Source organism: Poromitra crassiceps, assembly GCF_964638095.1.
Source record: "Poromitra crassiceps genome assembly, chromosome: 20".
Classification (NCBI taxonomy): domain Eukaryota; kingdom Metazoa; phylum Chordata; class Actinopteri; order Beryciformes; family Melamphaidae; genus Poromitra; species Poromitra crassiceps.
Window position 1 is genome coordinate 22,165,354 of NC_139637.1, and position 21,352 is coordinate 22,186,705.

The 21,352-nt window shown below is 40.3% G+C and overlaps 2 protein-coding genes across 2 annotated transcripts in view; one reads left to right on the forward strand and one right to left on the reverse strand.

The window, feature by feature from the left end:
• The window catches only part of LOC310794957 (angiotensin-converting enzyme 2-like), a gene marked incomplete at both ends in the record, with an annotated part of 19,582 nt that extends 3,093 nt beyond the window's left edge, over positions 1-16,489 (forward strand). Inside the window, 14 exons of the mRNA XM_083656984.1 lie at positions 4,821-4,936; positions 5,102-5,207; positions 6,177-6,274; positions 6,530-6,702; positions 9,614-9,840; positions 10,679-10,823; positions 11,135-11,233; positions 12,130-12,252; positions 13,562-13,740; positions 14,672-14,730; positions 14,861-14,964; positions 15,074-15,190; positions 15,830-16,024; positions 16,378-16,489. Coding sequence (XP_083513110.1) covers positions 4,821-4,936; positions 5,102-5,207; positions 6,177-6,274; positions 6,530-6,702; positions 9,614-9,840; positions 10,679-10,823; positions 11,135-11,233; positions 12,130-12,252; positions 13,562-13,740; positions 14,672-14,730; positions 14,861-14,964; positions 15,074-15,190; positions 15,830-16,024; positions 16,378-16,489 — 1,853 coding nt within the window. The remainder of the gene's footprint in view (positions 1-4,820; positions 4,937-5,101; positions 5,208-6,176; positions 6,275-6,529; positions 6,703-9,613; positions 9,841-10,678; positions 10,824-11,134; positions 11,234-12,129; positions 12,253-13,561; positions 13,741-14,671; positions 14,731-14,860; positions 14,965-15,073; positions 15,191-15,829; positions 16,025-16,377) is intronic.
• Positions 16,490-17,818: 1,329 nt separating this feature from the next.
• LOC310794700 (uncharacterized protein) lies at positions 17,819-20,411 on the reverse strand. The gene is made up of 4 exons (XM_083656707.1): positions 20,244-20,411; positions 19,718-19,846; positions 19,002-19,132; positions 17,819-18,486 (listed from the first exon to the last, which is right to left on the reverse strand). The coding sequence occupies exons 1-4, from the start codon at positions 20,389-20,391 to the stop codon at positions 18,271-18,273; spliced, it is 624 nt and encodes a 207-aa protein (XP_083512833.1). The 5' UTR covers positions 20,392-20,411; the 3' UTR covers positions 17,819-18,270.
• Between the last annotated feature and the right edge of the window lie 941 nt (positions 20,412-21,352).

The window sequence follows — 21,352 nt, forward strand, 5'->3', positions numbered from 1 at the left end:
CAGTGTTATTAGAGGCATCTTGTTATAGTCTGGTGTAACAGTGTTATTAGAGTCATCTTGTTATAGTCTGGTGTAACAGTGTTATTAGAGTCATCTTGTTATAGTCTGGTGTAACAGTGTTATTAGAGTCATCTTGTTATAGTCTGGTGTAACAGTGTTATTAGAGTCATCTTGTTATAGTCTGGTGTAACAGTGTTATTAGAGTCATCTTGTTATAGTCTGGTGTAACAGTGTTATTAGAGTCATCTTGTTATATTCTGGTGTAACAGTGTTATTAGAGTCAGCTTGTTATAGTCTGGTGTAACAGTGTTATTAGAGTCATCTTGTTATAGTCTGGTGTAACAGTGTTATTAGAGTCATCTTGTTATAGTCTGGTGTAACAGTGTTATTAGAGTCAGCTTGTTATAGTCTGGTGTAACAGTGTTATTAGAGTCATCTTGTTATAGTCTGGTGTAACAGTGTTATTAGAGTCATCTTGTTATAGTCTGGTGTAACAGTGTTATTAGAGTCATCTTGTTATAGTCTGGTGTAACAGTGTTATTAGAGTAATCTTGTTATAGTCTGGTGTAACAGTGTTATTAGAGTAATCTTGTTATAGTCTGGTGTAACAGTGTTATTAGAGTCATCTTGTTATAGTCTGGTGTAACAGTGTTATTAGAGTCATCTTGTTATAGTCTGGTGTAACAGTGTTATTAGAGTAATCTTGTTATAGTCTGGTGTAACAGTGTTATTAGAGTCATCTTGTTATAGTCTGGTGTAACAGTGTTATTAGAGTCATCTTGTTATAGTCTGGTGTAACAGTGTTATTAGAGTCATCTTGTTATAGTCTGGTGTAACAGTGTTATTAGAGTCATCTTGTTATAGTCTGGTGTAACAGTGTTATTAGAGTCATCTTGTTATAGTCTGGTGTAACAGTGTTATTAGAGTCATCTTGTTATAGTCTGGTGTAACAGTGTTATTAGAGTCATCTTGTTATAGTCTGGTGTAACAGTGTTATTAGAGTCATCTTGTTATAGTCTGGTGTAACAGTGTTATTAGAGTCATCTTGTTATAGTCTGGTGTAACAGTGTTATTAGAGTCATCTTGTTATATTCTGGTGTAACAGTGTTATTAGAGTCAGCTTGTTATAGTCTGGTGTAACAGTGTTATTAGAGGCATCTTGTTATAGTCTGGTGTAACAGTGTTATTAGAGTCATCTTGTTATAGTCTGGTGTAACAGTGTTATTAGAGTCATCTTGTTATAGTCTGGTGTAACAGTGTTATTAGAGGCATCTTGTTATAGTCTGGTGTAACAGTGTTATTAGAGTCATCTTGTTATAGTCTGGTGTAACAGTGTTATTAGAGTCATCTTGTTATAGTCTGGTGTAACAGTGTTATTAGAGTCATCTTGTTATAGTCTGGTGTAACAGTGTTATTAGAGTCATCTTGTTATAGTCTGGTGTAACAGTGTTATTAGAGTCATCTTGTTATAGTCTGGTGTAACAGTGTTATTAGAGTCATCTTGTTATAGTCTGGTGTAACAGTGTTATTAGAGTCAGCTTGTTATAGTCTGGTGTAACAGTGTTATTAGAGTCAGCTTGTTATAGTCTGGTGTAACAGTGTTATTAGAGGCATCTTGTTATAGTCTGGTGTAACAGTGTTATTAGAGTCATCTTGTTATAGTCTGGTGTAACAGTGTTATTAGAGTCATCTTGTTATAGTCTGGTGTAACAGTGTTATTAGAGGCATCTTGTTATAGTCTGGTGTAACAGTGTTATTAGAGTCATCTTGTTATAGTCTGGTGTAACAGTGTTATTAGAGTCATCTTGTTATAGTCTGGTGTAACAGTGTTATTAGAGTCATCTTGTTATAGTCTGGTGTAACAGTGTTATTAGAGTCATCTTGTTATAGTCTGGTGTAACAGTGTTATTAGAGTCATCTTGTTATAGTCTGGTGTAACAGTGTTATTAGAGTCATCTTGTTATATTCTGGTGTAACAGTGTTATTAGAGTCAGCTTGTTATAGTCTGGTGTAACAGTGTTATTAGAGTCAGCTTGTTATAGTCTGGTGTAACAGTGTTATTAGAGTCAGCTTGTTATAGTCTGGTGTAACAGTGTTATTAGAGTCATCTTGTTATAGTCTGGTGTAACAGTGTTATTAGAGTCATCTTGTTATAGTCTGGTGTAACAGTGTTATTAGAGTCATCTTGTTATAGTCTGGTGTAACAGTGTTATTAGAGTAATCTTGTTATAGTCTGGTGTAACAGTGTTATTAGAGTAATCTTGTTATAGTCTGGTGTAACAGTGTTATTAGAGTCATCTTGTTATAGTCTGGTGTAACAGTGTTATTAGAGTCATCTTGTTATAGTCTGGTGTAACAGTGTTATTAGAGTCATCTTGTTATAGTCTGGTGTAACAGTGTTATTAGAGTCATCTTGTTATAGTCTGGTGTAACAGTGTTATTAGAGTCATCTTGTTATAGTCTGGTGTAACAGTGTTATTAGAGTCATCTTGTTATAGTCTGGTGTAACAGTGTTATTAGAGTCATCTTGTTATAGTCTGGTGTAACAGTGTTATTAGAGTCATCTTGTTATAGTCTGGTGTAACAGTGTTATTAGAGTCATCTTGTTATAGTCTGGTGTAACAGTGTTATTAGAGTCATCTTGTTATAGTCTGGTGTAATAGTGTTATTAGAGTCATCTTGTTATAGTCTGGTGTAACAGTGTTATTAGAGTCATCTTGTTATAGTCTGGTGTAACAGTGTTATTAGAGTCATCTTGTTATAGTCTGGTGCAACAGTGTTATTAGAGTCATCTTGTTATAGTCTGGTGTAACAGTGTTATTAGAGTCATCTTGTTATAGTCTGGTGTAACAGTGTTATTAGAGTCATCTTGTTATAGTCTGGTGTAACAGTGTTATTAGAGTCATCTTGTTATAGTCTGGTGTAACAGTGTTATTAGAGTCATCTTGTTATAGTCTGGTGTAACAGTGTTATTAGAGTCAGCTTGTTATAGTCTGGTGCAACAGTGTTATTAGAGTCATCTTGTTATAGTCTGGTGTAACAGTGTTATTAGAGTCATCTTGTTATAGTCTGGTGTAACAGTGTTATTAGAGTCAGCTTGTTATAGTCTGGTGTAACAGTGTTATTAGAGTCATCTTGTTATAGTCTGGTGTAACAGTGTTATTAGAGTCATCTTGTTATAGTCTGGTGTAACAGTGTTATTAGAGTCATCTTGTTATAGTCTGGTGTAACAGTGTTATTAGAGTCATCTTGTTATAGTCTGGTGTAACAGTGTTATTAGAGTCATCTTGTTATAGTCTGGTGTAACAGTGTTATTAGAGTCATCTTGTTATAGTCTGGTGTAACAGTGTTATTAGAGTCATCTTGTTATAGTCTGGTGTAACAGTGTTATTAGAGTCATCTTGTTATAGTCTGGTGTAACAGTGTTATTAGAGTCATCTTGTTATAGTCTGGTGTAACAGTGTTATTAGAGTCAGCTTGTTATAGTCTGGTGTAACAGTGTTATTAGAGTCATCTTGTTATAGTCTGGTGTAACAGTGTTATTAGAGTCATCTTGTTATAGTCTGGTGTAACAGTGTTATTAGAGTCATCTTGTTATAGTCTGGTGTAACAGTGTTATTAGAGTCAGCTTGTTATAGTCTGGTGTAACAGTGTTATTAGAGTCATCTTGTTATAGTCTGGTGTAACAGTGTTATTAGAGTCATCTTGTTATAGTCTGGTGTAACAGTGCAAAAGGGTTTATGAGTCACAGAAAAGCCCGATATGAAAAAAGACAAGGCTAATATATGGCTACAGTATATTTCCACACATTCCAGTGGCATTGATGTGACATTGGCCTCTAGTTCTACGCTTATCGGGGAAACGTATGGAGATAAGCTGTAAAGCTGTCTAGATTCCACATCAGTAAAGATAGTGTCAGATAGAGAGGATAGGAACAACACACAGATAGAAGGTAACCATCAATGACAGGTCCTCTTCACACAAGAGCTTCCAGGAACAGGAGGAGAAACAATCAGCTGATATGCAAATAGCAGCAGCGCTGTTTAGTTTCCACTGTAACCCAGCATGGGGTCACTTGTGCCATAACTGCACCAACCTACAGTAGATATCTACCTACAGTAGATATCAACCTACAGTAGATATCAACCTACAGTAGATACTACCTACACTGCATATCGCCTCGGGATAATTTGTGAATTTGTTGCAATTTGCACAGTATTTAACCTAACCCCAACTCTAATCCAGACACTGAATAGCTATTATGGCTGGGCAATATATCGATATTATATCGATACCGTGGTATGAGACTAGATATCGTAATACAGTGATATGGCCTAAGTGTTGACTTTTCCTGATTTTAAAGGCTGAATTACAGTAAAATGTCATTTTCTGAACTTACCTTGCCTTTACCCACTTAGTCATTATATCCACATTACTAATGATTGATCAAAAATCTCATTGTGTCAATATCTTTGACTTACAACTGAATATTTAGCCCACTTCATAGGAAATAGATATATATTGTGTATCGCCATTCAGCCTCAAAATACCGAGATGTGATTTTTGGCCCATATCACCCAGCCTTAATATCTGACTATCTTTCACTCAATTATAGCATCACCTCAAGCTCAGTAGACTTTTTAGTGAAGCATTACAGGCATTTGATAATAAGCTGATTATCAATAATCACTGCTATCCAAATACGCTACACTGTGACCATCAAATATCTCTCTCTCTCTCTCTCTCTCTCACACACACACACACACACACACACACACACACACACACACACACACACACACACACACACACACACACAGGTTTTGCAGACTATGGAGCATACTGGAGATACAACTATGAGACCATTGAGGAGGACCCTCGGTACAAGTATTCCAGAGATCAGCTAATGGGTGATGTTCGTTCCATATATAAACAAGTATGTCTAACATCTCAGTGGATTTGGTCTATGCTCTGTAGATCTATGCTCTGTATATGTTTCAGAGGTTCTTGAAGTCTTTATGGTTCAATCAGATTGAGCATGATGTAATGTGTTATTGATTGTAGAAATTGATAAATTGCAGTAATATTTTGTGCTTCACAGATCATGCCCCTCTACAAGGAGCTGCATGCGTATGTGAGAGCCAGGCTTATGGACGTATACCGCGGACACATTGATTCAGAAGGCCCCCTGCCGGCTCACTTGCTGGGTAAAGAAACTCGTTTGGAAGCATGTTTTGTGATGTGAGATATTACATCCTAAATATCATGAAACCCAGGCTAGATCCCATCAAAGTCACAGTGAACAAAATCAAGCAATGGGGGCATCCGGGTATGTAGCGGTAGATTCCCTGCCTAGCAATATGAGGGTTGCAGGTTCGCACCCCTGTGTTACGTCCGGCTTGGTCGGGCCTCCATACAGGCACGATTGGCTGTGTCTGGGGGTGGGAAGCTGGATTGGGGGTATGTGTCCTTGTCACTGACTGAACTAGCTCCTCCTCTGGTCGGTTGGGGCACCTGGTCGGGGTGTAAGGGAACTGGTGGGAATAGCGTGATCCTCCCACGTGCTACATTACGTCCTGCCGGTGAATCGCCCCACTGTCAGGTGAAAAGAAGCAGCTGGCAACTGCGCATGTGTCAGAGGGAGCATGGTGCTAGTCTCGGCTCTCCCCAGGTCGCTCGAGGGTGGAGCAGGGCGGAAAATTGGCCAAGTACAATTGGGGGAGAAAAGGGGGGAAATCAGAAGAAAAAAAAGACCAAAAATCTATTACAGTTAACTTAAAATAATATAGCCTATTTTGTATGATCTTCCAAACAGTGAGATGTGAACATTCATGCTATGTTTTAAGGCCCAATCCAGAACTGGAGTATGGCTGGTTCTCTTTTAGGGTCACTTCACTGCTGCTTTGTTTCTGTTTAGGATTCAGGGGGACGTTGAGATGTGCTTTAAATGTATTATGAAGCCGCACAGGTTTGTTTCAATTGGTCGCAAATATGAGTGTAAAATGTACCAATATTTGGAGCTGGTGAAGAGATTGGCTTCACTAAGGTCTGCTGAGGCTGTGCTTCACTAAGGTCTGCTGAGGCTGTGCTTCACTAAGGTCTGCTGAGGCTGTGGAGGGATGTGATGTTTGTTCAAAAGGAAATTATATATCTCCACTTTTGTGTTGATTCTTCAGGTGACATGTGGGGAAGATTCTGGACCAACCTGTACGCTCACTCCATCCCCTACCCCGATAAACCTGACATCGATGTCAGCCTAGCTATGGTAGAACAGGTACGGTACAGTTGGGCCAACCACATTATTTATGCTGCTTGCACATTGATTGGACCAAAGGCATAATGAGTGAAACGAATTAAAAAGCAAATCAAAAAGCATGTTTAAATATGATACGTCTACAATAGCTTGTATAGAATGACCACAACATGTACAGTATTTGTAAGCAGTTAAAGGAAACTAGAAGGAAAACAACAACATTAAAATCCACCATTTGAATCGAAATGAACTGCTAAATGTCCGGTTGGATTTTAGGGCTGGACTGAGCTTCAGATGTTTGAAGAAGCAGAGAAATTCTTCATGTCTGTGGGCTTGTACGAGATGTTTGATAACTTCTGGAATAACTCTATGCTGGTGAAGCCTCCCGATGGTCGCAGCGTGGTCTGTCACCCCACAGCCTGGGACATGGGAAATAGAGAGGACTTTAGGTAGTATAAATGCACAGACACACACACACACACACACGCACACGCACACACACACACACACACACACACACACACACACACACGCACACACACACACACACACACACACACACACACACACACACACGTGTGCGCGCACACGCGCACACACACACACACACACGAACGCAGGAACGCACGCACGCATGCACGCACGAACAAACGAACGGACGCACCCACCCATCAGTTTGCAGAGCCATCAGTAAAGTGGGTAACCCTTTATTTTACAGGTACCCTAGTTACATATGAACTATTTGTAATTACACATGAACACCAAATGTAATTACACAGTAATTACCAATAGTTATAAATGATGTTCATATGTAGTTACATTGTAACATACCTGTAAAATGGAGTGAGTCTGTTCAACTGCAGTTCATATGTAGTTACATTGTAACGGACCTGTAAAGTGGAGTGAGTGTATTCAACTTTAGTTCATATGTAGTTACATGGTAACAGACCTGTAAAGTGGAGTGAGTCTATTTAACTGTAGTTCATATGTAGTTACATGGTAACAGACCTGTAAAGTGGAGTGAGTATATTCAACGGTAGTTCATATGTAGTTACATTGTAATGGACCTGTAAAGTGGAGTGAGTCTATTCAACTGTAGTTCATATGTAGTTACATGGTAACAGACCTGTAAAGTGGAGTGAGTCTATTTAACTGTAGTTCATATGTAGTTACATGGCACCGGACCTGTAAAGAAGCTCTGGCCTGGGACAGAGATAGCTAAAAGCCAGTGGGGGATTCGAACCACTAAACTTCAGATTGCAAAGCAGGCGTCTTTAACCACTCAGCCACAAGGGCTTTTCCAACTTCTGGAGTTTGGGATAACTGTATGTCAGTCAGATGTAGTTGTCACTTCCTAGCTTTGGTATTATAAGCATAGACTTTGTTAGATACTTTGTTAGTTGTAGCTTGAAAGACAGGCAATATTGATTAATGTGAATGCATTTCTGCAGTGTGACTGTGCCAGACCCCCCCCCCCCCCCCCCCCCCATGAGCTGTAAATGGCTCATGGGACTATTTAAACCACAATTCAGAAAATTATTAGAATGCATTTTTTTTATTTAAAATCTTTAAATATAACTAAATGTTTCTAGAGCACAGTGCATACAATTTATTTAGCAAATAGGGGGGAGTTCCCCCCTTATGCAGATTAGGGGATTTATAGACTTGGGGGGGGGGGGGGGTATAGACTTTGGGGAGAGATGATCCGGGGGTCTGCTGACCAAAGGGGTCTTTGAGGGGCTTCGACTGGGTCCCCAACAAATTGAGAAATTGGGAAATTGATGGGGAAATGACTCATTTACAATAAGCTAACAATTAGAATGTAGAAGAATGGCTATTTTGATTATAGTTTCACTGTTACCTCTATATCTACAATACTTTTATTATAATTTTTGTATTGGAATTCTGGACAAAATCATACCTACAACTAAATAAAGTATCAATATTTTCCCCCAAGTCTCTGTGTATAATAACAAAGCTATGAAGTGACAGCAACTACATCTGACTGACATACAGTTATCCTCTTAAACTCCACCATGAAATTTGGAAAGCCCTCGTGGCTGAGTGGTTAAAGCCGCTTGCTTTGCAATCAGAAGTTCAGTGGTTCGAATCCACCACTGGGTTTTAGCAATCTCTGTCCCAGCCGGGAGCGCTACCATGTAACTACATATGACCTACAGTTGAAAAGACTCACTCCACTTTACAGGTCCGGTACCATGTAACTACATATGAACTACAGTTGAACAGTCTCACTCCACTTTACAGGTCCGGTACCATGTAACTACATATGAACTACAGTTGAACAGTCTCACCCCACTTTACAGGTCTGTTACAATGTAACTACATATGAACTACAGTTGAACAGACTCACTCAGGTCTGTTACAATGTAACTACATATGAACTACAGTTGAACAGACTCACTCCATTTTACAGGTCTGTTACAATGTAACTACATATGAACGTAATTTAGAACTATTGGTAATTACTGTGTAATTACATTTGGTGTTCATGTGTAATTACAAATAGTTCATATGTAACTAGGGTACCTGTAAAATAAAGGGTTACCGTAAAGTGCTCATACTCCTAATTGAAGAGTTAACTTATGTGGCATCTGACTGGGGCATTTTTTAAACATCTTACTGTCATAGATCAGGTTGACAAACATGAACAGAAATGTTGAAACAAACTATTTTTATTTTTACTATTTTGACTGAGATGATATCACATGAGCTCCGATGTGAACTTTTCCCCATACGATTTGAGAATGGTAATCTCACTCAATAGATCATTAGCCTACATGAGAGCTGTAAATATCAACTCGTTGGAACAATGATGTTGATTAGTCTCTGAGTCACTGTCTCCTATCATAAAGATAACAAAAGTGTTATTAACCATTCACCCATATACATTTGCCACAGAACTAACTGGTGTGGAGTTTCTGACAGGGAATATAGTGACAACGTTTACTCAACTGCAAGTTTGTCAAAAAAAAAAATAAAGCATTTCCAAATACTATAACCATTCACATCAGGTTTGATGGCAATCCAAATCCCAATCTCCGCACACCTCAAATTCATTTGATACCACTGTGTGTATCATTAAGCTTAATTAATATCCTGCTTCAGAGAAAAGGTCGGTTGATTGTTGCCCAAAACATATTCATTTTGAAGCCATGTTAGCTGACCTGCCTCAATAGATCAGCAATATTTTCTTTCTTTTGAACTTGGGCCTTATTAGTGTGTGTCACATCTGTATAATCTGAACTGCTTTATTGTATTGGCTGTCTATTTTATCTGCACAGTCTATCTGATTAGGAAATATAACCGCTGACATTTTCTCTTGTCCCGTGATCTCCTCAGGATCAAAATGTGCACCAAGGTCAACATGGATGACTTCCTAACGGTGCACCATGAGATGGGTCACAACCAGTACCAGATGGCTTACCGCAACCTGACCTACCTCCTGAGGGACGGGGCCAACGAGGGTTTCCACGAGGCCGTGGGAGAAATCATGTCCCTGTCTGCAGCCACACCCGTACACCTCAAGGACCTGGGTCTCCTAAAACCTGACTTCGTTAGTGATCCCGGTACTGCTGATGTACATCAAACTGAACATTATCAAACTGAACATTATCATATAGAAAACACAATAAACAGGCCTGCACCAATATGCACTATTAGTCCCAGTCAAAGGTTGACATTTTATAATATAATATAATATAATATAATATAATATAATATAATATAATATAATATAATATAATATAATATATTTCAGTCAGGAACACTCTAGTCATATATTTAACCATATATAAAATGTAAATACAGTTATGTTTGGTGCTGATGGCTCTGCTCTTTACAGAAGATGCTCCCTGGATTAGCCATGCAGCATGCTAAGCTAATCATGGAGTGCAATGCAGAATACCATAAAACATTTCACTTGGAGCAAAAATAAAAAAAATAACATCGGGGGGAAAAAACATTTTTATTTGTTGTTTTTGCTCCAAGTGAAATGTTTTATGGTCACTCACGATTCAGTAGGTCACGGGGTGGCTTGGCTCCAGCCGTAAAACTCGTTATATAAGGATTTTCAAAATGTCTATGTAGAAAATGAATGGGAAACTCACTTCCGGGGCAAGTAATGTCACGTGACTGTTTCATAAAACGACATGGCATTCTGAAACAGCACTTCCTGTGTAAGCTCATTCATGTGTTGAAAAATGATAATATTCTAAAATGCTGTTTTAACATAACAACCACTCTAGACATGGTTCAGCAATGTACTTCTAAAATGATGATTTTCATTAGCTGTATTGTCATGTAAAATGTAAGTATGTGAAGACCCTTAAGACCAGCTGCCTTCTAGACATGTTCATTCTTTACATGTAATCATGAATTGTGTCTGTTGCTTTGCCCTGAATGCAGAAACCGAGATCAACTTCTTGCTGAAGCAGGCTCTGACCATTGTGGCGACACTGCCCTTCACCTACATGCTGGAGGAATGGAGGTGGCAGGTCTTTGAAGGAAACATCACCAAGGAGCAGTGGATGCAGAGCTGGTGGGAGATGAAGTAAGTCAAGAGTTTGCATCAGTAGGAGGAATTTGTAAAGATATGCAGTCTCAGTCTGTGAACGTGAGTGTGGGAATGTTTGGTAGGTGTGGCTGATCTGAGTAAACTGGACAGATAAAAATATGTTGATGTCTCAAATCACATAAATCTAATATGTGTGACATCAACAGTAGAAATATTGCATTCAAGACAAGAGGAATGTCAGGTATTTCCCCACTGTAACCTGGGCAGCCGCCTCGCTGCAGGCCTGTGATTACAGCATCAGTCTATAGATGGCAGTGTTGACTTGTAACTCTCCTTTGCCTATTCAGGAGGGAGCTGGTCGGGGTGGTGGAGCCAGTGCCAAGAGATGAGAGCTACTGCGACCCTCCTGCTCTGTTCCACGTATCTGGAGACTACTCGTTCATCAGGTAGCCCTCTCTCTGTACATCTCATTATTTTCTTCTGATTTCCCCCCCAATTGTACTTGGCCAATTTCCCCCTGCTGCCCCGGTCGCTGCTCCACCCTCTGCCGATCTGGGGAGAGCCGCAGACTAGCACCACACTTCCTACGACACATGCACAGTTGCGAGCCGCTTCTTTTCACCTGACAGCAGGGAGTTTCCCAGCAGTTCCCTTCCGTCCCGAACAGGCGCCCCGACCGACCAGCAGAGGCACTAGTGCAGCGACCGCATACCTTCAATCCGGCTTCCCACCCGCAGACACAGCCAATTGTGCCTTTATTTTACCAGGTTGTCTCATTGAGATACAATTTCTTTTTCATCAGAGACCTGGTCCAAGAAATGGCAGCAGCAATGTAACACGTCACAATACATACAAAATGAGACACAAATATGCAAAAAATTAACAAGATGTGCTAAAGCAATATGGACAAGGTAGCATCAAAACCAGACAAGAAAGGCATGGCTTTGGCTAATTTTCATTTATTGTCCATCTTTTCATAAACATGTCTCCTCACAGAGTGGACAATCAAGACTACCATGGGTATATATAATAAGGCTGTACTGGAGAGCAGGATATAAGCTCTATATCAAGTCATTGAAGAGATTTTTGTATGATGAGAAACAATGGGAAAATAGGATCCAGTTCTGCTTTAAGACCACAACAATTAAAGACATAACCAATGTGTGTGTGTGTGTGTGTGTGTGTGTGTGTGTGTGTGGGTGTGTGTGTGTGTGTGTGTGTGTGTGTGTGTGTGTGTGTGTGTGTGTGTGTGTGTGTGTGTGTGTGTGCGTGCGTGCGTGCGTGCGTGTGTGTATGTGTATGTGTGTGTGCACGCATGCATGGATGTGTGAAAAACGTAAAGGTACTTCACAAGAACCATCTACCAGTTCCAGTTGCAGAAAGCACTTTGCAATGCGTCTGGCCATACAGAGGCCTTGTTCAAGTGTGACATCACTGGTTCTAAAGAAGCAGGAACCAAGCTGAGGTATGGAGTTCATTCATTGTATAGGACATGTAGTATATATATTTAGACAGTCCATAATTTTTTTTTTTTTTTTTTTAAAGGATATGTTCGGCAATTTTGAACCTACATAATAATTTGTCCCTTATATCTCTGTAGTAGAGTTGGACACAGATAATATTAGTTCCAGTTAGCTGTTGGTTGAAACAGTGAGCTCCCGTTGTTTGTTGTCCTGTTGTTTTGCTGCTTAAAATAATCTCCAAAAAGTCATTTGTCGGCTCCACAGTTGAGTTGAAAGTCAACGGAAAAAGTTGCAAAGCTTTTGATGACACAGTTCTGCCATTACGCAAACTTTCACTCATCAGGGAATCACAGAAGGACTTTTCTCTGCTGCAGCACAGTTTGTTGTGGGACTTTTCTCTGCTGCAGCACAATTTGCTGTGGGACTTTTCTCTGCTGCAGCACAGTTTTCTGTGGGACTTTTCTCTGCTGCAGCACAGTTTGCTGTGGTACCTTTCTCTGCTGCAGCACAGTTTGCTGTGGGACTTTTCTCTGCTGCAGCACAGTTTGCTGTGGTACTTTTCTCTGCTGCAGCACAGTTTGCTGTGGGACTTTTCTCTGCTGCAGCACAGTTTTCTGTGGGACTTTTCTCTGCTGCAGCACAGTTTGCTGTGGTACCTTTCTCTGCTGCAGCACAGTTTGCTGTGGTACTTTTCTCTGCTGCAGCACAGTTTGCTGTGGGACTTTTCTCTGCTGCAGCACAGTTTTCTGTGGTACCTTTCTCTGCTGCAGCACAGTTTTCTGTGGGACTTTTCTCTGCTGCAGCACAGTTTGTTGTGGGACTTTTCTCTGCTGCAGCACAGTTTGCTGTGGGGTGAAACTGCATTGATCTAGCTTTGCAGAGGTCAGGTCACATTGTAAACAGTTGCACATGGAGCCGGGTAGAGTTTGGTAGAAGACTATCCACTGAGTGTAAAAGTTGCAGTGCTGCGGTTTTCCAGTCTGAGACTATAATACACTGCTGGTGGTCAGTTTTTACAGACTTCTTCTTTTAAGATATTTTGACAAACCCCATTTGGACCTATTGTTAGGAGCAAGAGGCCCATTGACTCAGCATTGACTCAGCTGTCTGTTGAAAGTGTGCAAGCTCATCGTTTCAACTGACAGCTGCCTCAGGAGCCAATATATCTTCTGTGGGTCAAAGTACAACTAGAGGTATAAGAGACAAATAATATTATGTCGGTCTAAATTCACTCAACTTCTTCATCTTCAACATCATCTAATGTTTCATGTCTGGGCTACTTTAAATGATCAATGTATCCATTTCTTTTAGGAACATGCTGGAGCTGGGAAGGTCCAAATCCTGGCCCCGGGCTTTGGAGATGGTATCTGGCGATGTTAAGATGGATGCGGGCCCACTGCTGGAGTATTTTGAAGACCTCTATGTGTGGCTGGTGGACGAGAACAAGAAGAATAACAGGACAGTAGGTTGGGACAAAACAATAGATCCATGTGAGTAAAAGTCATTCAAACTGAAGGTTGATTAGCAAAATATCACTAATGCACAACTCAATCACACACTGTGCTCTTTCATCTACCTACAGTAGGCTACACATCTTACTGTATAATAATAAGCCCAGCACCGCTGTGCACAATCGAGTACACAATCGAGTGATGACATCATAATTGCTTGAGGGACATCACTGATGACATCACTGCTCAAGTAACATCACTGATGACATCACTGAGGACTTCTTCTTCTTCTTCTTCTGTGGTGTTTTATTGCAGTTGGCATCCTTTATGTTGCATTACCGCCTGCTTCTGGATTGATCCATTCACTGTTTTCCTACATTCTGTCCCCCTTCGTACGCCGTCTCACAGTTCCTCTGTTCTCTCACTGATAACATCACAATTGCTTGAGTGACAACGCTGATGACATCAGTGGTGACATCACAATTGAAAAAAGTAGTGACTAAGGGATGCGTTTGTGCAAACTCAGACAATTGGGTCTGAGGGAGAAGAATATTCCCCAACTACGAGAGGCAGCAATGTGCCGCAAGGCATCCAGTCTGCCGGAAAGCCATTAGAAGAAGAAGAGCCCCCCCTTTATGGGGGGAGAGGAGGATCATGGGTTTTCGAGAATGTAGGGAAACAGTGGATGGATAAATCCAGAAGGAGGTCCACACCCATCATAGTTCATTTAACACTTTTAGATCGTTTTGAACAGCCGCTGCATAGCCATGTCACCTCTGGGCAAACAACTCTCCAATTATCACTTAAAATAACCTAGAAGAAAAATCTATATTTATTCAGACTGGAATATTTGCTGTGTCACTTGGCTTTAAAGAATTTACAGATGAGAAGATGACTAAATTGTCTATTTTTAATTACAGATTCAGAGTATACCATCAAAAACCTAACTAACCCTAACCCTAACCCACAGATTCAAAGTATACCATCAAAGTGAGGCTTAGTTTGAAGGCTGCTATGGGTACTGAAGCTGTGAGTATTATTGAGCTATCAGTCCATTATAACAATGTAGAGTGAACTGCATCTACCTGCACGCATCTTACAACTTTGAAGTAAAACGTGTTCTATGTGATATCATGTCATTACCTCAAATGTGTTTCAGTATTCCTGGAATCCCAACGAGCTGTACTTGTTCAGGAGCAACATTGCGTATGCTATGAGGCAGTACTACAGCCAGAAGAACATGAACATGACAGTTGCCTTCACGTCAGTATCTCCACTACTGGACCAAACATGTAACAGATATCCCAAGCATTGTTTTCTTCCTTCTTTTTGCCACATTCGTTTGAGAGCTCTTCTTTGTCTGCACTTCCAGATCAGAGAACGTTTGCACTTATAAGGAGACTCCCAGGATCTCCTTCTACATGATGGTTACAGACCCAGCAAGTCCTTCCATCTTCATCCCAAAGGAGGAGGTGGAGGCTGCCATACGGTGAGGACAGAGCTGTATGAAAAAGGTTTTGTGAATCCAGCCCCAGGCTAGTTCACTTCACTTTGTTCTGATTCATAATTGCTTTTATCAGTCATATAGAACAGAATGGAATAGAACTTGCTTTTATCCGTCATATAGAATGGAATGGAATAGAACTTGCATCCAAAGCAGGAAAAAGTTGTCCTCACCAATTACAACATAAAGGCACATCCATACATCACCCCAATAAAACAAATTCATCACATCAGATCACATCAGATCACATCAGATCACATCACATCACATCACATCACATCACATCACATCAGATCACATCACATCAGATCACATCACATCACATCAGATCACATCACATCAGATCACATCACATCTTACTATTACTTAACTATTACGCATAACATACGCTTCAGTATTTGGTGGACACCTCTTTCTTCATGCAGCTAAACATATTTAAATGCAGCTCTCATCATGTGCCTGTCACCAGTTTGACCACAGGAAATACTAAATGCAGAAATAAAAAGACTACAAGGCTTCAGGCAGAACTGATTTCTGTAATAATTAACTCCATTTGAGCCTTGATAAATGAATGTGAGCATACAGTTAGCATACCGTTAGCAATAATAAATGCATTGAACCCAGATTATCTCGTGGCCGAATCAACGATGCCTTCCGGATGAATGACCAGACGCTGGAGTTCGAGGGTGTCATAGCAACGCTGGCCCCGCCCGTGGAGCAGCCGGTGGCGGTGTGGCTGGTGGCGTTTGGCGCGGTCATGGGAATCGTAGTGATAGCGGGCCTCTACCTCCTCATCTCTGGCTACAGAGACCGCAAGAAGTGAGTGTGCTAAACTATCTCTTTACCCTAACTGTACCTCTGAACTATCTCTTTAGCCTAACTGTACCTCTGAACTATCTCTTTACCCTAACTGTACCTCTGAACTATCTCTTTAGCCTAACTGTACCTCTGAACTATCTCTTCTTTACCCTAACTGTACCTCTGAACTATTGAACTATCTCTTTAGCCTAACGAAATCACACACATTTAGTGATCTCCTTTTGATAACTCATGTAATATTCATTCCACTCCATTCACTGAGCCTCCCCTGAAACTCCCACTGTGAAAACCTCAGTTAGAGTCATCACCTGCATGAACCTGAGACATGTTCTGTATTTCCTGTGCATTTGTAGGAAGTCTGAGGAAACAGCGAGCGTGCAGAACCCCTATGCCACACACAGAGATGTGCTCGGTGTGAGCAATAAAGCCTTTGAGAACTGTGAGGAGGAACAAACCGGACTCTAAAGGCACTGATGCTGTGTCTAAAGGGCAGCTCTGAGGGCACTGCTGTGTCTAAAGGGCAGCTCTGAGTGCACTGCTGTGTCTAAAGGACAGGGGGGAGATGTCTTAAGTCTACCTATGTACAGTACAGTGTTCTGATATGATGTTTAACCCATTGATAGCTGATGCAGCATTTGTGTGTATATCCCTCATTTGTGTGTGTATCCCTTTAAGACCGCGAACCGCGTGTGACGCGGGTCTTAAAGGCATACACACACAAATGCTGCATCAGGTATCAATGGGTTCGGAATGGGAATGTCGGGAATGTTGTGGAACTTCTTTCTGCAATATGCCTTTTCTTCTTTCACCATTTACAATTGACATTGAAGTGTGCATTGTGTTTATGTGTGAGAGTTTCAGTATTTGACCCTAGCAGAAAGTAATTCTAATACTGTATAATTAAATATAATTATTTGTAGTAATTCTAATAATGTATATTAAGTCGTGTTTTTCCAATATCAGGTTCTGTTTTGTGAATAACAGTACATGTGTATGAAGTCAAACTGCTGTTGTGATGTAAATATGAATGGATTATCAGCATCATTGGAATATTGTTTAAAATTCTTCAAGTTGATCAAAAGCACAAGAAATTTGGTGTTGTTCATAATATTGCATTTAATATTGTGTTCTATAAAAAGTTGACGACCAAACATTTTGTAATACTATCTGTCGCTTGTGTTTTGTTTTTAAATACACAAAGTAAGAAACAGTATCCTTATTTTTACCCCTGCTACTGACTTTAATCACTTTAAAAAATACATGTGTGTGTGTGTGTGTGTGTGTGTGTGTGTGTGACCTGTGTGTGTGTGTGCGTGCGTGCGTGTGTGCGTGTGCGCGAGTGTGTGGTGGGCCTAAAAATAAATGTATCTTCAGATCTTCAGAACTCACAACCTGAAACAATCAAGGAGTCATAATGCCATAAAGTCAAGATGTGTTATACCTAATAAACAACTATTACTGAGTGTTCACTTATAGTATGTGCTGGTGTTATAACACATTATAACACGTATAGTATGTGCTGGTGTTATAACACATTATAACACGTATAGTATGTGCTGGTGTTATAACACATTATAACACGTATAGTATGTGCTGGTGTTATAACACATTATAACACGTACTGTATAGTATGTGCTGGCATTATAACACATTGGACACATGTTTATAGTTTATTATAAGTAATTACACTTACACCATTCTATACTAGAAAGTGTTAAATAAATGATAATCACATCACCCCAGTTTGTATGTAAGAAATATTGTTTTTAGATAGATACATAAAATAAAGGCATGTACAAAAATATGAAGTGAAAGATCGCTTTAAGCAACAAAACACAACATCAATGCCATCACATCTCTGAATCGCTAAATCTAAATCACAAAAACACAGAGACATTTAAATGATCGGCTAATTAAAATAATGAATACTAAAGATATAGCAGTATGATACATATCTACGCATTTCTGCAATAGCAGAATTATAGTTTTAACAAAACACCAGTATCATGTTCCTCTTCACCATGTTGGCTCAAACAAAAAAGCTTCCCATGATTTGAAATGTTGAAATTGTCTACCAGGGCAATAGCTATGTATTCCAAATATAAAAAAATAATGCTGACATATTCCTAAACAACTATCTACACAATTTTCAGGCAAAATTGAATTTTCATCATTTCATAATGTACTGTTTTATCAAGAGATGATGTCAGAAAAAGGTCAGGAAATGGACGATTGACAATTATTCTCTATGACTTCTTAATGATGAAGAAGAAGGATGATTCTTCGGCCTCTCTGTCGATCATCTCGACTGCGTCTGTGTTGACGATGTGGATGAACCATCCTTGGCACAGCGCTGACTCAAACTGCCTCTCTTGGGTCTTGGTAGCCTTCATGTAGAAGACGAAAGAAAGGCCTCCCTCATCAGTCTTATAGATCCGCTTCAGTTTCTGCTTTTCACATGTCTAGAACAACATTCAGGAAAGAAATATGTGGATTTCCATCAAAAATAGCACAGCAGCATAGTGACAGTTTTGTATATTTTGTATAAAGAGGTATTCAATTCTATTCGCTATTAAATTCTGCCCTACTTGTTATAAAAAAGTTCTTCCTTCGCCATACATTATGCTTCAAGAGATATAAGCCGCCCACAATCAGTGGTCTCAGCTCTGACGTTTGTCATTTCATGACTTTTGATGAGCCTGGATTCAGACTTTGTTTAGAATGATGATAGGATGAGATGTGGTGCATATCATGCATGGTGCAAAGAGAGTGGGAGAGCTAATGTATGAGGGGGTAATACTGGCGAATGTGCGATGTGTGACCTCTGTGTGGTAGACATCCAGAGGGTCTCCCTGCTTCCAGCAGCAACATGGTACGGCAGGTTGCCCCTCATTAAATCCAACTTCACCTATTCACTCACTCACTCACTCACTCACTCACTCACTTACTCACTCACTCACTCACTCAGAATGAATACCTCTGCTCTCAGGAGCACCCTCTCCCCGTCCTTGCAGCACTTGAGGAAGCAGTTGGACTCGGTAAAGTTCAGGACCACCGGAGTTCCTCGCCACTGACCAGCTGACTTGTAGGTATAGATGGTGATCTTCTCTGAACAACACATAAAATAAAGAGCTATGAACAAGGACCCTCACAAATCACTCTTCCCATGAGAGCAAATCAGTTTTGTCAAATAAATAAATTAATGAATAGATAAATACATAAATACATACATAAATAAATAAATAAATAAATAAATAAATACCGTAGATAAATAAATAAATAAATAAATGATATAGAGATACTAGTGAACATTGAAATACTAGAGACTATAATGAAAGACCGGGATGAAATGAATCGATGTTTGAGATGAAAAACAATCAAACACTTTTCTGTGATTGATTGAAAATGACAAACGCAACTGAAATGATGAAATACAACACAACACACAACACACATGAGTCACACAACTCATGTGTGTTGTGTGACTCACACAACACACGAGTCACACAACTCATGTGACTCGGGAAATGATGTAACTCGCCAACTCATGTGACTCACTAACTTGGCAACTCTGCAATTCAAGTAGCCTATGATTTAATGAAAGTGATGACTTTCATTCAATCATATATGATTTAATTAGAGTGATGACTTTTTCATTAAACCATATATGGTTTAATGAAAGTGATCACTTACCTGGACCTGGGTCCACATAGGGGCTCTGCAGACCGAAGCTTCTGAGGTAATTGTTTGATGGAACATGTCTGATGCCGCAAATGTTATTCATCTCTTTTTCCAGTTTGAAACTGTCACTTCCTCTTGGCACTGAAAGTGAAACAGAGACAAATCAGTGTTGTGTTGGTGGTCACTTAACACTTAACCCACTGTGATCACCATCCTTATCAATCTAAACCCTAAACTAGCTTAACCCTAACTTTTAGCAAGTTATTGTATAAGTTGCATGTTTATTGTTTATTGTATAAGTTATTGCCTAAGTTGCTGATAGTCTACCAGTCTGTTATAGTAATTTGAGCATGTGAACTTGACAGTCAACTTGTAGGCGAGGAAAATCACAGCTAGTTTGTTCATAGTCAAAGGAGAAATACTGATACAGTACACTATTGAATATCTGCTGAAGAGAAGGTATGAGAAGAGCAGAGGCGATACAAGATAAGACAATATAAGTCAAGACAAGAGATGAGATGAGAAAAAAAGCATTTACCAAGAGTGACCACACTGGAATCTGCCACCATGACAACATCGTTAAAGGTGCACCCTTTCCCAACACAGTTGTGCCAGGGGCTCCCTGCATCGCAGCCCCTCCCTGTCACCACGCTGATGCTGGTCTTCATCAAGGTGACAATGAGCATGTCCCCCGTCTGCCCATGTTCAGTTTGGCAAGCACCCCCCTCTCTCTCTCCTTCTCCCCCCGGCCCCCTCTCCTCATCCAGCTCTTCCTCTCTCCTCATCTCCAGGCTGAAGCGGAGCAGGGTGGTCTCCTTGGAGACAGGATGGAAAGTGTCCTCAGGAGGGCAGGTCTGCTCAGGCGGCTGCTTCACCCGGCTGCACTGGTGCACCGTCTGGAGACAAGAGAGACAAGCGCTGCGTTTCATAGTCGTTTCAACCCTAGCCTGGGTGAAGCCAGCCTTCAACGTGACATCACAGACTGTGTGTCTGTAGTGAGGTCACATGGAGGCTGGGTCTCGTTGACTCTTCCCCGCACTGCCCTCCCTCTCGTCTCGGGGGAACCTCAAGGGAATCCCCGTCGCCATCTTGAGCGTTGTTCCAATGACCATTACTCTGATACCTGAAGTGAACTAGTGAAGTATTTCCCAGGATGCATTTGTGATCGTCCATCAGTTCAGTGCATGGCACAGTAAACAAACAATATTTACAGGAATTAGTTATTTATGAAATGAACTCACCTGCAATATTACATTACTCATTGGTCTGTGTAATCTTTATTATTCATTCTTACTATTAATTATAGGCCTGCCTGTGCGTTCCATTCCAAATATTCTGCTCACCCTCTGCAAGTGGCCACTGGTGTTACGAATGGTGCTATACTGCTACGAAGGAGGGCTGGTTAAATGGCTAATGAAACCCAGCTAAGGAGTGGTTGGATGGAGGGGATGTGGAGACAGAGATCTTAGACCTGTTGAGTAATGAGCATAGCTTTGTGTCCCTCAGTGTTTCAGTCTGCCAGTTTGTCCGATAGCTCCTCCTGTTTTCTTCTAAATCCTCCCTAAAACAAAAACACTGTGACAAATAACTAGCAGCGATTTATTGTGCATTTCCGAGCCTATTTTGTAGTTTATTTATTTATTTTAT

Excerpts from the sequence above, each read along its gene's own strand:
- LOC310794700 (XM_083656707.1), bottom strand. The coding sequence starts at position 20,391 with ATGCTCATTGTCACCTTGATGAAGACCAGCATCAGCGTGGTGACAGGG. Across the intron at positions 19,133-19,717 it reads CTATGTGGACCCAGGTCCAG|AGAAGATCACCATCTATACC; the intron begins GTAAGTGATCAC and ends TGTGTTGTTCAG. Across the intron at positions 18,487-19,001 it reads GGGTGCTCCTGAGAGCAGAG|ACATGTGAAAAGCAGAAACT; the intron begins GTATTCATTCTG and ends ATGTTGTTCTAG.